A 19,033-nucleotide genomic window follows, 5' to 3' on the forward strand; every position below is an offset into this window, starting at 1 on the left:
GAGAATTTCAGTTTAGTGAAACTCCTCCCTGTTTGGGCATGTCCCCGTTACTGTTGGTGTTTGTGTCCCAGAAAGGCTGCATCTGGAAAGTCCACACGTCAGACTGCAAGTTGTAGGAGAGAGGCAGCCGGGGGAATTACAAGGAATAAAAAAAAAGCCAATTTAAAGTGTGCAGATTCATTCTATGCTGAGGAGTTCGTGTTGAAAACTGTTTTAGTCTTTACAGTCACTGCTTTACAGCGTTAATGGACAGAAGGTTAGAAAGCTCTACACAACACGCAACAACACACCTCTGATTTGAGAAGTGAAACTTTTTGCTGTTCCCAAAGCTCATGTTTGGCTGGATGTGATTTTAGAAATTCCCTGAGCTGCCAGAAGCAAAAACAGAGCAGCTTCTCTTTCCTTTGCTGCCAAAACACGATCTCAGTTCACTGTGGGGAATTTCCTGCTCACATGTTTAAACTGGAGTCACTTTACAGACAAGATTCACTGTATTACTAAATATTCTTTAAACATTGTTGTCCCCAAGGTATCAGTCAGTGGAGCAGCCTCACGGAGAGCAGAGTCTCTGTTCAGTAAGCCGCCCCACATTTATTGCCATAAAAACAGATCGGTGTGGAGCTGACCCACAGTTTTCAGTGGAAGCAGACGTTCACATGTTCAAGTTCAGTCAATTTCAACGCTAAAAGTTTGCCTCTTGCTTATTTCTGTTAAAAATAAAATATCTAATAAAATCACAGGTGTTTGCTGCTTATAGTTGTTGAACATTACAGTATTTCACCTTTTCTTCTGGCACCCATGTGGCCAGAGTTTTGCAGTTTCTTTTGTTTTTTAAGTGAATGATTTTAGATTTAACTGTAATTTTTCAACAACTAACTTTTTACAGATGTTCTCTGTCTGTGCTTGGTTTTCATCTCAACCATAAAAAAAGGGTCAAAACTGTCAATAATGTCCACATTGAAAATCTGTATTGTTCTTAAAAATGTAAGATGTTTGCTTTTGTTGCATTTATTTGGATTGAAATTACTTTTTTAAAACTGATATTTTAGAAATTTTCTGTTTTGTTAAATTTAAAAAAAAAGTAAGAAATAAATGTTGTAAAAAAAAAAAAACTGGCCAAAACTATAAATAATGTCCACATTGTGGGCAGCTATGGCTCAGGTGGTCGAGCCAGTTGGTCAATCAGCTGTTCAATTTGGCCCTGTAACCCGCTAATCACTTCACCCGCTCTGCCTGAGGGGTCGTAGGCGCAGAATGGCAGCCACGCCTCAGTCAGCCTGGCCCAGGGCAGCTACAGCTACAATCGTAGCTACCACCACCAGAATGAATGAGTGTGAATGAATAACTGACAGTGTTACATGTCTTTAAGTGCCAGTTTACAGGGTTTGACTGCACAATTATGCTGTTTTACTGCATTTCAAAAATGAATATTTAAAACTAAGTCTGCACAGAGAGAATCAGCAACACAATGTCAGAGTGAAACCAACAAAATGTCTTTAATTTACTCATTTCAAAAGCACATTTTCAGAACTCAGACTTCAGGCCACAAAACCTGTTTGTACTGTAGACAAAAAAACATGTGGTCAGATTCCACATGTCTGCAGACGACAGTTCAGTAAAAACCAGCTTAACAAAAACATTTCTAATGATGGATTTATAAATCTGTTTGAAATGTATAAATCCTTTAAAAGTCATCTCACTGTCACAGAGTCTCTGCATGTTGATGCACTTTAAAAAAAAATCAGTTCTGTCCTTTCAGCGGCTCTCTGGACCGTCCACTCTGACGTCCGGGTCCCTTCCCTCTGCCGCCGCTGCTGCCACCACCACCGCCGCCGCCTCTCTTCCTCCTGTGGCCGGGTCTCTGTCCGGTGAACCCTCCGCCCTCGTCCCTGCTGGAGCTCTGAGCCCACAGGGCATCGTAGCGGCCTGGTGCCTGGTATCCCGACTGGCTGCTGTCCAGCGGCTCTCTGGAGAGCAGGATCCAGATGCTGGGCAGGTTCCTGCTTACGGTGAGGCTGTCGAGACCAGCGGCGGGCTCCAGCGGCTCCCACACCTCGTCCACAGTGCCGTACAGCAGCCTGGTGAGCTGGTGGAGCCCCTTCAGACGCCGCTTCACAATCTCAGCGCAGGTGATGGCCTTGGACACGCTCTTCCCGCTGGCAGTGAAGACGAGGTGTTTGCAGAGTGGCCGGCCCACCGCCTCCTGCCGCCCCTCCTCGCCACCTTCCTCCTCCTCCTCCTCCTCGGCTGCTCTCGGTTTGGCCTCCATACGGCTCAGAGCGAAGCGCAGCAAGTTGCGGATCTTGCTGCCATCTTTGACGCGGACCTCCGGCGTGTCGGCAGGGAGGCCAGAGAATGGACAGACGGAGGGCCGCTCCACGGTCCGAGCTTTACTGTAGTTCTCCATCTGCAGAAAGAAGACGGACAGATGTTACAGATGTGCAGTGAAACTCTTCATCCTCATAAAATATCACTTCACTGACACAGATTTGCTGCTTTTACTGCAGTTACAGTGACTGCAGGCAGTTTCTGAGATTTAAACTGGAAATACTTTTCATTAGATCAGTCAGTCAGCTGATTGACTGAAATCTTGCAGATAATCTGAGAGCTGAAAAATCATTTCCCCCTATTTTTAAAAGCAATAATGCTCATTTTTTTTTCATCTTCTCACATGTGAAGAGTTCAAGCTTTACTTTTTCATACATGATAGTAAACAGAAATCCTTCTGATGTGGAGCACTTTTTCAGACAAAACAAGACTTTTGACATCACATGAAGATGTGCAAAGATAAAAAGCAACGCTTTCACCATCTTCTGACTCTTTATACACAAAATCCATTATTGAGAAAACAATCAACAGAATGTGAACGTGTGATTCAGGTTTAGTTTGTTTGCATATGTTTCTGCCTTTCCTTTACAGAAACCTGCAGTGATCACAAGGTGGCACCAAATCATAGGATAGGAAATAATAAGAGCATTACACAGGACTGTCCTTTAACTGAACAGACAAAAAAAAAAACAGCAATAAGGAGCACAAATGATTAGTTGATTAATTCAGTGACACAAGCAAAAACAACCCAAATTAACTGTTGCTTACTAGTTTCTCAGTTTTCTTTCCCAGTTAAACTCAATATCTTTGAGTTTTTGACTGTTGGTTGGAAAACATAGACAATCTCAATACTCTAACTTAAATAATAACGATGTGCATTTTCCCCTTTATGTTCATTCATTGTATTGATTAATCAAATAACTTAAGGAACTACCCATGTAGGAAAACAATCTAATTGTTGGGTGCAGCCTTGATCTACTAATATAATAGATGTTTTCTGTGCGTTAATCACCTGACCAATAAATAAATAAATAAATTTTAAAAAATCAACAACTCAACATCCCCAGTTAGTGATCCAGCCTTTGGTTTACTATAACTACCCAGAAAGGAACCACATAATACACATGGTTCAGCGAAACTTTTTCAGACAACACGCACACCAAACTCCATGCAAAAACTACAAATTATAACATTTTCCAGAATATCCCAAAATTATTGAACCTGGAATGACCTTAATATTTCAAGCAAATACTCAATGTTCTCTAATATTATCGAAATATAAATTGTTTAATTCCCCCAGTGATACTGACATTAAATATGACTATTGCCATATCCGATCACCACGATGAGACGTCTGATGTGCAGTAACGCTATCACGGAAACTCGTGAACCCAATGTCCATTTTAACTCAAACCAACAGTGTTTGGTCTACATAGTGTACGCCGAATTAAGTAAGCAGTGGTAGTGATTGTGCAAAAATACACAAAAAAAGCATCGTCTGAATGTACGTTTATTAGCGATAAAGAAAACTTGAAAATCGACCGTATTTTGATGAAGTTCAGCTGGATATATTTTCAGAATATTTCTATCGTTTAGAGGCTCGAACAAACGCTGGACCAATATCAGGGGGTTCAAATAAGCTTTACTCTGAGTGGCAACATAACTTAGCCAACAGAGACTTCTTGTGGCTCAGCTCATTTTAAATACAATGGCAAAACCTGCGTTGCTAGCTGTGTTGGCAAATGCGGCTAACCTGCACGCTAACCGTTTTTCGCTCAGTGCAAAAACACGTGAGTTACAACATATCATCTGATTTCTATGTTACATTATCGACTAAAGTATACTGAAATACTAGTTTATAGTCTTACCTGTGTATTTTTCTGTTACTACTCTGCTCACATGTTTATTTTAACTGTGGCATGTCTTACTCCCGTACGACGACACGAACTGTCGTAAACTGTCGTGCTTTTCTGTAGTTCTTGTGGTTTAATTCGGCTCGTCAGTCAATTAACTTCAAAACTACAATCGAAATGGCCATGTCCAGTCAATCAATGTAAACTATGCAGCATACTTAAATCAGCAAACGTTGAGCCAAAGTACTTTCCTTCTGAGAAATGAGATCAATGTGACAGACTTACCTGAGTAGTTTCATTTAAACACCCAAAAGTACTGTTTATTATGTAAGTACCTGTACCTGAGCAATTTACATACACTGGTGAAGGCCCTGCAGTATTCTATAAAATGCAATTTTACCTCTCTAGTGTACATATTAGGGTGAAGATCGTATAATATTTTATAAAATACAGACTGACTTATTAAATCTTTTTTTTTTTTTAGGTTGAGACCCTATTCAACTATTTCAATAAAGTATTCAACAAAATCAATAAAGTTTTATTCTATTCTATTCTATTCTATTCTATTCTATTCTATAATGTTTTTAATCATGCAAATTTACCTGACGAACATAAATGTAAACACTGAGACCTTACAATATTATATAATATATAAATGTGCAAACTTATCAGACTAAATGAATCGTTACTGTCCCAATATGTGATTGCATAGCAATGTGTCCCTCCCTCAATTCATGCATTTGTAAGACAGATCAGATTAGGCAATCATTTATGTGCTTTGGTTGCCCTCTGTTTGTACTTCAACATGACAGAACACAGTCAGCCTTTTCTGGTTGCTGTGTAGGTAGAGCAGGTGTCCTCAAATCAGTCATTTTTGATCTTTAAACCATCTCTATTGGTATGTCAACTTTACAGCAGCAAGATTTGTGTGGAAAACCCGAAACATGATCAAACATGTTGCATGTCTTAAGTTGGATATGGCTCAGTTGGTTATATGTAAATTCACCATGTTATATCTGTATTTGAAGTTTGCATGTTCTCCCTGTGCAGCGTGGGTTCTCTCCGGGTTCTCCAGCTTCTTCCCAGAGTCCAAAAACATGCTGAGGTTAATTGGTGATTCTAAATTGTCTGTAGGTGTGAATGTGAGTGTGCTTGGTTGTCTGTCTCAAAGTGTAGCCCTGTGATAGACTGGTTACCTGTCCAGGGTGTCCCCTGCCTACGCCCAAAGTCAACTAAAATCATCATGTCTTATACATTGTCTTTATTGTAAATGTATTATACCTTTATGTTTAGTCTTTTGTAATTCTCATCCTCCTTCTTCCATCCCTCATCCGTATGTAGTTGCTGTAACACGTAAATCTTCCAGGTGAGGGATCAATACATTTTATTAAACCTCATAATTCGAGTTCACCACAAGTGATGTCATGCTGATCCAGATCAGACTGTCGCAACACGTTTGCTTCCATTACATAATTGTTTTCCTTGAATTTCTTGCGTGTTTCTTCTTGAGTTCCTTAAATGTAGTGACACTTCCTGTCAGACACGCCCCCCTCCCCTCCCCACCCCCAGCGATCCAAACCACCTTCCGCAACGGACGTCACGACGTGCTGACGTCACCGCGGAGCCACGCTGCACTGGCAGTCCAAACAAGTCTTCAGTCCGAGTCCTCATCACAGAGTCCGGAGGCTTTCAGCGGAGAGACGAGTTTTAACAAAGCAGCGAAGAACGCGAGCGGACACAAGGACGAAGAAATTAGCTGAATTACATATTTTTTTTTACACCTAATTTAAAGGGTTTTTTTCCCTCCCCATCACTATCTCCATATTTTCCCTCAACTGTCGCTCGTTTGTGGAAGTTAAGATGAGGAATCTGTGCTTGTTGTTCCTCGTCGGACTGGCGACTGGGTCCATCAGTGGAAAAGTAAGTTTGGAAGTTTTGTTTTAATTTTTTAGACCCTTTTACTTTAAGAGAAAACTTGAATGTGATTTCACTCGACAGTTTTTACTTTATCTCCTTCTTTTATGAAGAGAAAAGCCACTAAAGAGACGTTGAAATCCAAACATTGGTGACGTTAAGTTCGGTTCGGGTTGACTTTACGTTGTGTTTTTCTCATTTAGTCGCCCCCACGTTTTGTCGCACTGGCCTTTTACTGATATAGTTTCCATTATTTGGACAGCCTTGATGTTTATTGCTAAGCAGGTAAAAGAAATGTACATAAATCTCTGTTCTAAACTGTATTTGCCACTAATGTCAAGTTTATTTATTTAAAGCATTAGATTTGTGTGTTCAAGCCAAGTTCAGGCGCCCAGTTTGTGTGGAGTTCACACAGGGCCAGAGTTTGTTCGGCCTCTAAACGCACAGCTTTGACATTTAAACCTCCAGAACCTGGCCTGAGTTTCTCACCCACACGGGGCTCAGGTCGAGTTTTAAATGTCATTGTTTGCAAGATGAAATTCAAAATCGGGCCCTAATGAATGATTAACCAGGATGGAATGAAATGAAACCTCCAGACTGATAAACAGCTTCATCCCACAAGCTGTCAGAAAGCTGAGCTGCTGATCCAGACATGCAAACACTTCTTTATTTAACTGCTTTTAGTTTTTGGATCCTGAAGAAACGCTCGCTCGTCTTGTTTGTACAGCAAAATGACAATAAATGTGATTTGATTTGAAATGCAAAGAATGACAAAAAATTAAAAGAAAATCCTCTCCCCTAACCTGACAATCTTGTCTTAACTAAAAACAATAGAGAAAAATCTGTCCATGTCTTTCCCCTACAGTCTGTTATGTGTGTTGTAAAGTTGGAAAACACCTGGAAATGACAGGCCAAAGCAGAGCTCTGTTCATTGTCACAAGTGTGAAATATATCCTGGTTGCATGATTTACCGACTGTAAAAATCCCAAATGAGAGCCAGGGAACTTCAGCACCTCTCCAGAAATGCATATTATTTAAGATTTATGGACTGTATATTGTGAAAGGGAGCGAGCTGAAACCCGAGACTGTCCTGGTGGATATTTGTAGCAGCAACTGAAAAGGAAGCATGTGCTGGCTAAATAGGACTGAAAGAGTTGTGGATATAGAGGAAATACTGTTTGTCATTTCTTTCCTGCCTGAGGCCCCATGGGTTGTAATCTGGGAATATAATATCTGAGATGTGATCACAGCCTTTATTCCGCTTGACTTTAAGTTGTGTCATCTTGTAACGTACTCTGACCCTTTGATTGCCCTTTGCTTCGTGCCACTAATACACAGACTGCAGTCCTAAATTGCTGGGCGTGATGGGTTGCATCGTATATTCAGTGTCTCTTTCTCCGAGTGTGGCTGCAGAATTACTGGTTAGTCAGTCAGCGATGTTGCTCCCATCTGAAAGATGAATGTTGAAACAGGCTTTCTGCCCCTGACAGTCTGAGCCGGTAGTTGTGTCATTTTCTGGATGGATGACTCACAGTGAGTCCCACTGGGCTAGTCCAGGCAAGCTTGTAAACTGCGTGGGATACACATTTCCATCTCACCACAAAAGGCAAGAGGAAGATGGTGACACCTACTCACGGTATTGTTAATGATTTCATGTATGCTGATTCTGAAGGATGTTAACAAAACACACGTATGAATGAAAAACCACATTAAAATAAGAAGAAATGGTTAAATGATAATCAAAGGATGGGGAGAATCATGTAGGTTGACACTCCTTGCCGTGGTAAACATTGTGGTCTGCCTGAAGTTTCGTGTTCTCCCAGTTAATCGGCATTAGTCACAACGTTGTTCTGCGTTTGAAGGCAAGACTGTACACATCCAACTGACTGCCAGAGCGTTTCAATGCATTTCAATCGATGCTTTTGTGACTTTGTTGGTTGTGTGTTTTGCGTTTCAGCCTTTGCATGTCCTCAAGGGATTTTAACACCACTGACAAATATGTACAACTAAACCTGAAAAGAATCCACGGTGCAGTGGCATTTCACCACAGGCTGTCTGTAGGGCTGCAACCAACAAATATCATCATTGTTGATTAATCAGTTGAGTATTATCTTGATAAATTAATATACAATACAATTTCCTGTCACAAAGGAGTAAAGAAACCAGAAAATATTGATATTTAAAGATTTAGTTTTTTCTTTAAAAAGGACAAACCAGTTAATCAGCTAGCAATATAGTTGGCAATGAATTGGTTGATTGTTGCAGCTCTAGCTTTCTAAAACTGTTGTTTAGCTTCAAAAATATGATCTTTTGTGTCCTAGCGTGGACTAGGACCTGTAGTTTTGGCTCAGCAGTTTTAAGTTACTGTGATCTCAATTAAGGACATCCAAATATCATCCACATGCAAGACAAAAGTAGATGTTGTGTCATTTTATGGTGATTAATATCACATGTAGAAATCTGGAGTCTTCCCAAACCGTCCAGACCTACAGAGACAGAGTTGTAACAAAACTCTTCTGTTTGTTTCAGGGTCAAATAATTTTCCCTTTTAGAGACGACAGCTGCTGTTAAACAACAAAACTTAAGTTTGACGTTTAGGGGTCAAACGTTTTATGACTTGTAGCCTGTAGTCAAACACACAGCCCCTTCAACACAGCGCTGTGTACTGCTGCTGCTGTTTAGATGGCGATGATGACAGGTCTGCTGTGTGCTTTAGGTTGTTACACAACCTCACTCTTGACCCGACTCGTTGGCTTCCAGCTCATTGGGGAAATATTTAGCATAGCAGCAACAAAAAATCTAGATTTGCTGAACACTAGATTTAATAGTGCGCTCTGCCACCGTGTCTGTGGAGCTGTACCCGTGTGATCCGGCTGTTTCCCATAAACTGTCTTCACGCTGTCAAAGCATCGGGATGCCAGATTGTTATATACGGTCTGCGTGTGAATGTGTTTATTCTGTGTACGTACGTATGCTTTCCAGATGTGCGTGACCTCTGAGTCACATCTTCCAGTAACCCTAACGCAAAGCTTCTCTTTGAAAAGGTGAACAGAAGAAGGTTGTGAGAGCTGATTGTATTTTGTGTTTTGTTTTGTGTGTTACCTTCAGTGTTAGCGTATTAAATACTCAGTCAATTAAGCAATTTTTCAATCCGCTGAAAAGGATTTCCTAATAGAGGGGAAGATGTGGTGACTTTTGTCAGGATTTTCTGACATTTTATTGTAAATTGAGAATAATCAATAGATTAATCAAGAGAATTGTTGGTTCCAACAAATCACATATGATGACTTTTAGCTGAATCATATAGTGAAGATGCTACCATATGATATCTTTTTCCATCCATCCATCATCTATACACCACTTAATCCTCACTAGGGTCGCAGGGGGCTGGAGCCTATCCCAGCCAGCTCAGGGCGAAGGCAGGGGACACCCTGGACTGATATCATTTTAACCATTTAATTTTTTTGTTTGAGGTGTGTTTTTCCCAGAGAACACTACGGTGTAAAGTTTAGTTTAATACAGAGTTTGGTCTCATGTGATGAATACCAGTGAAACACTGTTCAGTTGATGCCACATAAAACTTTGTTAAAGTTTTTATTAAAAGTGAAGTATTCAACATTTATCTTTCAGTATTAATATGCTTTTACTCATGATGTGCTGCCAGTCGGGGGGGCATTAGAGTGTTTACCACAGCTGCATCAGAGCCAAAGTCTGAATTAATTTATTTAATCGTGAATTGTTTTAAACCGTGTCACAGTGTACAGTCAGACTGAACATCTTACTGGTTTAAAATTGAAATTAAAACTTGAAATGATGCACTTAGAAAATTGTAAAGGCATGTTATGCCATGCATCTGGTCCAGGATTTAAACCGGCATGTCAGTGGTTTTCCAGATCCCTGCTGTCCTCCTTGTGTGACAGTCACACGTTTGATGAGATCTCATGTGGTAACGCTCCATCACGTTTTGAATTTATAACACAGAACTGAAGCTTGACTTAATATAATTATATCACACATTACATCACAATAGCTGTCAGAAAAAGACTGCAGATGGATATTTCCTCCAAATCGTTCAGCTCTAGTGTAAGGGAGTGATTTTGTATAAATGGTGGAAATGGTGCGTTTGACAATCCATCAGTTCACCAGCACCTGAGGTCATCGTCAGACTGGCTGCTGTGGCCTTAAAAGGGAATCCTGCTCATTTTGAACATTGTGTGCCAAGATCAGTCGGTATAAACCTGAGTGTGAACTGCTTTCTTGAGAGACTACACACCCAATACTGGTGGTGTCCAACCGGGACCAGTTGGACAGTAAATGAAGCTTTAAGTCGAAAACTCTCTGTAGTCGTGCACACAAACTGTAAAATGTGAGGACATATAAGTCATTAGATGGACACAGACATATGTATGTCAACAGCAGTTACAGCCTTATGTGTGTGTGTGAGTGTGTGTGTGTGTGTTTTGTTTTGACAAGCACAGCATCTGCTTTTGTAATCCCTTCACTGAAGACAGCAAGAATGCGAGAGCCTCTTCTGCTATTTTAGTCAGCCTTGGCAATCATGAGGTTCTGCTGTCTTTAGAAAATTCATGTTAATGATTTTCTGCTTACAACATCTGGCTTGTCTCGTAATGTTTTTCTCTCCATACATCGTGTCGTATTGTTGCTTGTTCTGTTCAGACACAGTGAAGAGTTTGTCCAGAGTGTTTTCTCATTTATTAAGACTCAGAATAAATGCCCACATTTTAGATCTGTATCACTGATGTCTGACTTGTTCTTGTCTAATTCTGTTGGTAGCGGTGCCAGTTTTGGGTGTTTCTCTTGTGGTTTTATGATCAAGGCTTTGTATACCAGTGACCAAAGCTGTACTACCAAAAGGAGAAATGGTATTTTTAGACGGACTGTTTCTTTAAGAGTTCATTTGTACCATAACTACTATCAAGTGTGAATATTTACTCTGTTTAAAGCGAACTGGACACCTCGTCATACGCCTTCTTCTTTGTGTTCAGCACCTGTTTTATGGGAAGCAAACAGAACCGTCCCTGTTACTCTGCTTCCCTTCCTTTCGCCAGTCGCCCTGCTTTCTCCCTCTCTCAGCACCTGTGTTAGTGGAAGCATAGTATACATACCAGACATACTTCAGGTCTCAATGGGCCATATTCATCCACGTCTGTGTGTGTATATGTGTGTGTGTGTGAGGCTCTGCTTTAATACCAACATGTGTTTGAGCCTCTTCTTCCCCTCTTTTTGAATTTCGGCCTCATTATGAGGTCTCTCCCTCTTTGATTCATGTGTTTTCTAGTGTTCTTGAGCCGTGTGTTGTGTTACCTCCTGTCTGTCTAGGCTTTAGATGAAGAGATAAGTGGGGCTTTGGTTTTCATCACACTCCTTTGTGTGGCCTTAGGGTTGGTGGGAGTTTTTTTTTTTCTCCCCGAGCTGCAGTCTTATATATGAAACAGCCTTTTCCATGTGTGCGTCCACTTGTCTGCTCTGTGTGTTGTCTTTGAAGCTGCTTTATCTCTTCCCTCCTCCTCTCAAACACACTTAGATCTCTGCCGTGTGGCTCTGGGAAGTATCACATATTACTGCCACAACACATGAGATGAACAAGAAACCAGCTCCCATCTACTGCACATACTGTAGTATGGATGCAATACGCACCGCGGTCGCAGACAACAGTGCACACTCTGGCATACTTGGCCGGCATACATCACTGGTTGTGAGACGTATTGTCTTACTCCAGAACTATAGACACATTCACATGTTTCCAATTAGTGACAGGAATTCCTCAAGTGCGAATCTATGCCTATCTTTGTTTCTTGCTCTCCCTTTCTCGTCTTTGTTAGTGTTTCTCTTCTGCTTAAACAATAATGGCTGTAACTTTTTTCCCTCCTGCAGCTCTTCGTCCTCTCACAGTCATCCTTTTCCACGGCGGATGACCTGTACATAGAAGGCCGAACATCAGGCGACCTCCCCATAGATGATGAAGACGGTGAAGATGACGGGTCAGGGTCCGGATCTGGAGATTATCGTAAGGAAACTGCTGCCTCTTTAGCTTTCTTTGTTCTGTTGTAGAGTTGCTTTAACAAGAGAAATCATTGAAGTTGTGAAGTTGCATAAAACATTCAGATTTTTATTGCGTAAAACTCCAGTCTATGGAGTGTTTACATGCGTTTCTGTGTAGTTCCAGTAAATGCAGCTTATCCGAATGAGGCATTTACAATAGTGTGTCAACAGAAATGTTACTCTAACCCTCTGAACCCTAATATCCGTTGGTTTGTTGGAAAGGCAAAAAAAAAAAAGAAGCCAAAATTACACAATTTATTAGTGCAAGAAACTGTAAGAACAGAAAAAATCATCATGTGGTTCCTTCTGGAAAATTAGCCAAATCGAAGCTTGAAATCGTGGTAAACACCCTTTTATTCAAGGACTCATTTAAAAATTATCCAAAAACAAACCATTTGCTACACATTCTGTTAAAATAAAAATAAATCCTGCGCAACCAAGAAACCATGATTGACTCAGCTGTGACCAATCGTAGTGTGACAACAGTTCAGGTCTTTCTGGCTGAGCTGCAGGCAGTGTTTACACAGAGCGGAGAGCAGAGAGGCCTGGAAACCAATTAGACAAGCAGAGAGGAAAACAAAGCATGCTTGGGCAATAAAATAAATGCAGCGTGGCTTAGCGCCGTATACAGTAGAGCAGGATGTCAGCAAATTGTTAGACGATACATGCCGCACAGTGAAAATATCTCTCTGGAGTTGACGTACAGAGGAAATGCCAAGTTAGTAGAGGTTGTAAAAATGGGAGCAGTAAAATATGTCTTGTATGTACACACCTGTGGGGGCATGAAGAAATGTTGACATGTTGATTCCTGTTTCTTTTTATTATGTTTTTATTTTTTTGGAAAATGACTCATCGAAGTAATTTAGTTTTTTCTTTTTTGATGATTTATTGCATTATGACTTTGGTATTTTGAAATTCTAGCCGTGGTTGTGCTGTTTTCATAGCAGTGCAGGACTTTAAATGAGCCCATAGTGGGTAAAAAACGTCACCAGGGAAAGAAACGCCTACAAACTGCTTAGAGTTCAGAGAGTTAACCTGAAACTTCATATTTCTTATTATGAGCCAGATCACATTTTTTTTCCCCAATCAAATTGACTCACAGGTATTTTTTTTTTTCCACTGGAAAAAATTTGTTAGACATTAACTTGACTCAGTTACACTTCTAGACACATGAGCAATAACCACTGCAGGCACAAGAGCTTGTATGCGCAGACACAGAAGCACTCACGATGTGCCAGATGTTTGTCCTGAGGTGATGTGGATTTAACCAGGTGAGGTTTTATGTGAAGCCCACAGATGTCAAATAATCCCCGGCTTTACTATGAATGACTCACCTGTATTCTTACAGCGAATGATGTGCTGGAACATTCAGTGTGATGTCAACATAAGATGGGGTTAGCTAAATTCCAGTAAGCTATAAAACTCACAGGTTGCATTGATTCAGGATTCGTAGAAAGCCAATTAATGATCATTCCATTGTAAGACTGCGTCACTGCCCCATAAAAAGCGCGTCCTTAAAATACCTTTCATGAGCTGAGGAAAGCTGCCGTGCTCTTTCGTGTAACCCATGTGATCTTTTTTGATTTATTTACCTTTAATAAGCAGGAAGAGTTTCCCAAGCCATAAAGTGACACAAAATACTTTTGTTTATCTTTAAAAAAAACAATAATCCCCCGAATTAGGTCGTAACTCTGAAGATCAGTTATTTTGTCGCATTGAAAAGAGAAATGCCCTGATGTGGCGTGTGCTTTGTTGTGCTGATTGTTTTCCCTCTCTCAGCTTTCAGCGACATCGGGGACAAAGAGGAGCTGCTCAAGCGCTTCCTCAACTTCTCCACGACCTCATTCACCAAAGAAATCCTGCCACTTCAGCCACAGCCAACAGACTCTGCTTACAACCCACCGACCGCAGCAGCAGACAACCAGGATCCAACAACCACCGTGAAGGACGCTGAGACGACACCATTCATTCTCCCTGATGGCGACAGCAGGGATAAGGAGGTATAATGTTTATTTTCCCCTTTTTTTTTTTCCAACCCCCTTTTTTGACAGTTGGAACATCTTAATCACTGAAAGCAACCATCGGCGATAATATACTGTTTAAATGTTCACATGCATTTACTTTCATACACTTCCACTGATGTTATGGACATTAGTACATCTGTTCATCTGTCTTCTAAATGACATGACAACAAAACCACAGGCAAAAAGAGCTTTAACAATATATTTTCCACTTCACGGTGTTAATCTTTCTAGCTACCATACAAAGTATTTAAAGACAGAAACGACAAGATTTAATCTAATTGATATAATTGAAACTCCAGCTGATTACTTCCTTGAAGACATGTTTATCTATGTAAATCAGGCATTGTCTCGCTTCATGTGGGCTAATTTAGACACCTGAACACTGGATAGAGACATACGAAGGTTTTTACACAGGAGGATTTTGGATATTGCTTTTTGTCACCCCATAAATCAGAAACTACAGCCCCAAAAAATCTATTTTTGCACTGTTTTTTGGAATTAAATGTTTTATAAATCAGGCTGTGAATGAAATATGAGCAAACGTCTCTGTAAAAACCTTCAGAATACCGATTGGAATAAAAATGGAAAGTTTGGTTTATGTAATTGCTACTCGAGTGAAGACTTCTGGCTCAGAGTATGGGCATAAAACTCAATTAGGAAAAACCGCCTTAAAAGATGTGTATTGTAATTGAAATCCACTGACTTTAATCACAGTGCAGTGAAGTTAACACCTAAATGTGTGTTTGGGATTTTTTAACTAGTATGAAAGCAGTTATATTATGGAAGCAAGTTAGCCCAAAACGGCCGCATAAAAGATTTGTTTTGTCTTAATTTGTTATCCAATGCATCATGTAGTCTGTCAATGCATTCGTTCTTCCAGGTGCCAGGCATCGCCCCAACAGCCGACGGGTTCACGCAGGGCACCGGTCCCACCGCCACGCCTCCCAGCGAAACCACCGCGGCTGAGTTCAGCACGGACATGACTACAACCGAAGACGCAGAGGAGGACAACAGCCTGGATAGGTGGGAAGTTTCCACAATCGAATATGAGAGCGTAGACAGAGCGATCGAAAACGACATTTATGCCGTCGGTGGTCGAGGCAGCAGGAGAAACGGAGTGGGCTCTCCCGAGGAAGTGACCTCCGAGAACTTGTGGGAGAGGACGGAGGTGCTGGCAGGTAAGCACACGTTTCCACTTGTTTTTCCCTGCTGATTTTAAGCACTTATCATTCAGGCTTCATAAACTCTGTGTCTTACAAACAGCGATCACAGAGGGAATTTTCACGATAATTGAGCACAGACAGAAGCCAAAGTATTGTGCAACACTTGCAGCGTAACGTATTTTCTGTTTTTCTGTCCTCTCCAGCTGTGATAGCGTGCGGCGTGGTTGGATTCCTCTGTGCCGTCTTCCTCCTCCTCCTCCTGGCCTACCGCATGAAGAAGAAGGACGAAGGAAGCTACGACCTGGGAGACAACAAACTTTCCTCAACAGGCTATCAAAAAGCACCTACCAAGGAGTTCTATGCCTGAACTAAACCAAAAGGGACTACCTAGAGAGGAATCTGTCTCCTGGCAGCCAGGACTGAACATGGACAACCATAAACAGCTGAAGATGATTCCTCTTAATGAAGTTTGAAGTCAAACACTTGCTTCTCCTCCGGTGCTCCGTACAGTTTATTTTCGTCTGCTCGTTATTCCTACCGTCAGTCTCTGCCATCCTTCTATCTTTAGCCTCTGCATAATGTTCAGCGTTTGTGAAGAAGGGCTCATAAGATAACAAAACAGGTCTATAATACATTCCTGCTATTCCATGCAAGGGAAGTACACAAATACACATCCTAAAGTTTAAGAATCTTTACTTTGGATCACAGCTGCTCTAGTGTTAGAAAGTGGTCAACTTAGAAATATTGATGACACTGTGCCTTTAAACCAATTTTACTTTTCTGAGCTGAACCCACTGGGCCGGATTTGGTTCTGTGTTGCAGAGAACCAGCTCAGTTCAGCTCAGCTGCACAAGGAAGACGACAGGAACGTGGATATGAAAGCTTTAACGCATTTTGAATGCTATTAAATGAAACGGTACTACATATAGGATTAGTATTAAAAAGTCCTTTCCCTTTATTTGAGGTCAGATTTGCTTTGCTTGTCCACAGCCGTCTGTGCTGCATTTCATTTTCTTGTATGCTTTCTGTGCTGATTGTTTTTTTTCATATGCTGTCCAGTATTGGTTTGAGAGATTTTGTTACTCTGCAGGTACAAATGTGTGTTGTTTTCTCGCAGATATTTGACACTTATAGAACTGACCAAATATAAATGTGCTTTATTTGTCTTCTGGAAAATTATTTTTTTGTAGCCTTGTTTTTTTGGTGTTTTTATGTTTAGAGATTATATTTCTGTAAGCCATTTTTAAAGAGATTTCTGTCTTTGTTTTCATAGAACGGTAGGCTTAGTGCTAGTCCCTCAGGCGTGCATCTTTCGAACATTTGTAATATTTTCAGAACTATTTTATTTGGTTACTGAGTGCTGCAAGCATGCGGGACAGGTAGAGCCAAAGCTAATGACTATAATTCAGAAACCGTAGAAGTGACCAATGTCTTCTGACGACAGCCAAAGCACATTCCTTTCTGCCTGTCAGCTGTATAGAGCTATAATGGTGGGTTTGAAGTTAAAGGGACACTGACAGAATTTGGTGTTTCTTGCAAAACCAGAGCTTATGCACACAGCAGGGTCAGAGAGTTAAAAAGGCAATCAGTTACAGATGTCGTTTTAATTCTCAACTGTAATGGGAAATTTCTTTTTAATTAGCTCCTCTGCATGTAAACTTGACAAACTTCATGCAGCCAGCCAAAGGAACATACAATGAGTTAACAGGAGGCAGTAAACAACAACAACAGGGTGGTGTTCCCTTTTGAAAAGCATATATCCCATTAAAACATATATTTTTGTGAAAATACTGGGAATTTGCCTTATATATGGATTTTTTACCAGCTACCTACTGCCTTTTACGTGTCAAAGAAGAGCGATTTTCAAACCTGCTTCCTATTGAAGCAGCATTACTGTTTTTGAAAATGTCAGATTAACATTTTTTTTTTAAACCAACGTTAGAAGTGAGCTCAGAGGTAATCTATGAGTAAACCTGCTCACTATCCAAAAAAAAAAAAATGCTTTGCTTTCAGATATTTTTTTTTCTGACTTTGAGTTTAATGTAAATAATAAAAATTTAAAAAATGTTAAATCGGTATATATGCATTTCTTCACCAGACTATAATACGTTTTTGTTAGATTTAAGTCAACAGTTATTTTCCCTTTGTGTTGCCAAACATGTAGCCGCTTTTGTCTCTGTAAGCAGTTTGACTCCCTTCACGAGGCAGTGGAACAGAACTCGAGGCTACTTCATGGTGTTTGCCTCAATGACTATTTCCAATCTAGATTATCTGAATGCAGATGAGAACTACCTATTCACTGTGGCTGGAATAAACAGGAAGATGTGGCCACTAACTCGCTGTGACTTACTGTTGATATTCGTCGAGCACTTGCAAACCTCAGTGCCTCACAGAACCTTGTATATACATTCATCTGCAGTGCTGTTGCAGTATTCGTGTCATGCTTTGACCTTGCAGCTGTACAGACTGGGCTTCACTGCGGTCCAGGAAACACTTGTATCTGACATAAACCAGACCAATAGAGGGCTAAGACAACGGGTTTGCACTTGCTGGCAATCCAGCAGGTCATAAAGACACATTAACCTTTTTCTTTCAGGATCTTTAAGTTTATACAGTATGTTGATGATACTATAATTTATATGTTTTATTTATACTTACTACACTATAGCCTAGGTTAATATATCGGTGATAATTTGGATTGTACAGTATTTACTCATGGTTAAAGCCTCTTTGTGCTCTTTTTTTATATTTATGATTTAGTGTATTTGACAAGCTTTAGTTCAATTCATTTTCAATTTCATTGTCTGTTAGCTAGTTGTTTAGATGCTTTTTCATATGAATGCATTTAATAAGTGATTACACTAGCATAAGTTCCTTATAGATGCATTGCAGCTTTGTTTTCATGAAAGTTGAATATGAATTGACTGAGGACTTGATTTTAACAAGTAAACAACGGCACAACAGAGAGGATCAACCAGGCATCAACTTACCAATAAGACGTATGCACAAAGAGGCAGCCAATAGAGAACTGTGTTGCTGAGATGGTGTATCTTATGAGATTCACTGCTGAATAAAAGATGTGGCTTAAATGCAATGCTGGCTGCTTCGTTATTCTGTTTGCTGTGGGGATTGCTAATAACCAAAGTGCATACATTCCTGGCAACAGCACGTGAGCTGTTGTTCACACAGCATTTTGTCTCCATTTGATCAACCTCCTTTCTGCTCTTCATCTCTGCTTTCTGTCTGTCTTTGACACATAAAGAAAATCTGTGATCACAGTTCATCCAACTGAAACTTCTACGTTTCTATGCATCATTTTAAACCTCTGTGTTGTCATGTGCTCTGCGGTCTGTAATGTGAAAAAGGCAAAAACCAAAACCTTTTTTTTTTTTTTTTCAATCAGTCTACAGAAGGTTGTGGTGTGTCTGTGTGCGGCGACGTGTTAAATGTCCTCACACTGAAAGTTCAGCTGCAGGTAAAAGCACTCGGTCGTAGCTTTTGTTCCGTTTGTTTGCACAGCAGTGCAGAAAAACATTTCCTCCCAACCTCAAGAAACATCCTTTTACTAATGTGGGTCCAAGAGAGAAAAAAAAAAAGTTTTCAAACCACACTGTGAACTCAAGTCAGCAGCATCTGAACCGAGCCAAATGGTCAGATGTTTTCCAAGACCTGACAATGCAGAGAAAAG

At 40.5% G+C, this 19,033-nt stretch overlaps 2 protein-coding genes across 2 annotated transcripts; one reads left to right on the top strand and one right to left on the bottom strand.

Annotated features, from left to right (window-relative positions):
• Nucleotides 1-1,471: 1,471 nt before the first annotated feature.
• On the bottom strand, nt 1,472-4,273 carry rpp25l (ribonuclease P/MRP 25 subunit-like). The gene is made up of 2 exons (XM_008291745.1): nt 4,197-4,273; nt 1,472-2,407 (listed from the first exon to the last, which is right to left on the bottom strand). Exon 2 carries the CDS (start codon nt 2,405-2,407, stop codon nt 1,742-1,744), a length of 666 nt encoding a protein of 221 aa, XP_008289967.1. The 5' UTR covers nt 4,197-4,273; the 3' UTR covers nt 1,472-1,741.
• Nucleotides 4,274-5,833: 1,560 nt separating this feature from the next.
• Nucleotides 5,834-18,439, top strand: LOC103364591 (syndecan-4-like). The gene is made up of 5 exons (XM_008291744.1): nt 5,834-6,101; nt 11,991-12,123; nt 13,938-14,158; nt 15,063-15,360; nt 15,549-18,439. Exons 1-5 carry the CDS (start codon nt 6,042-6,044, stop codon nt 15,710-15,712), a joined length of 876 nt encoding a protein of 291 aa, XP_008289966.1. The 5' UTR covers nt 5,834-6,041; the 3' UTR covers nt 15,713-18,439.
• Nucleotides 18,440-19,033: the final 594 nt, after the last annotated feature.

Source organism: Stegastes partitus, unplaced genomic scaffold (genome assembly GCF_000690725.1).
Source record: "Stegastes partitus isolate 25-593 unplaced genomic scaffold, Stegastes_partitus-1.0.2 Scaffold760, whole genome shotgun sequence".
NCBI lineage: Eukaryota > Metazoa > Chordata > Actinopteri > Pomacentridae > Stegastes > Stegastes partitus.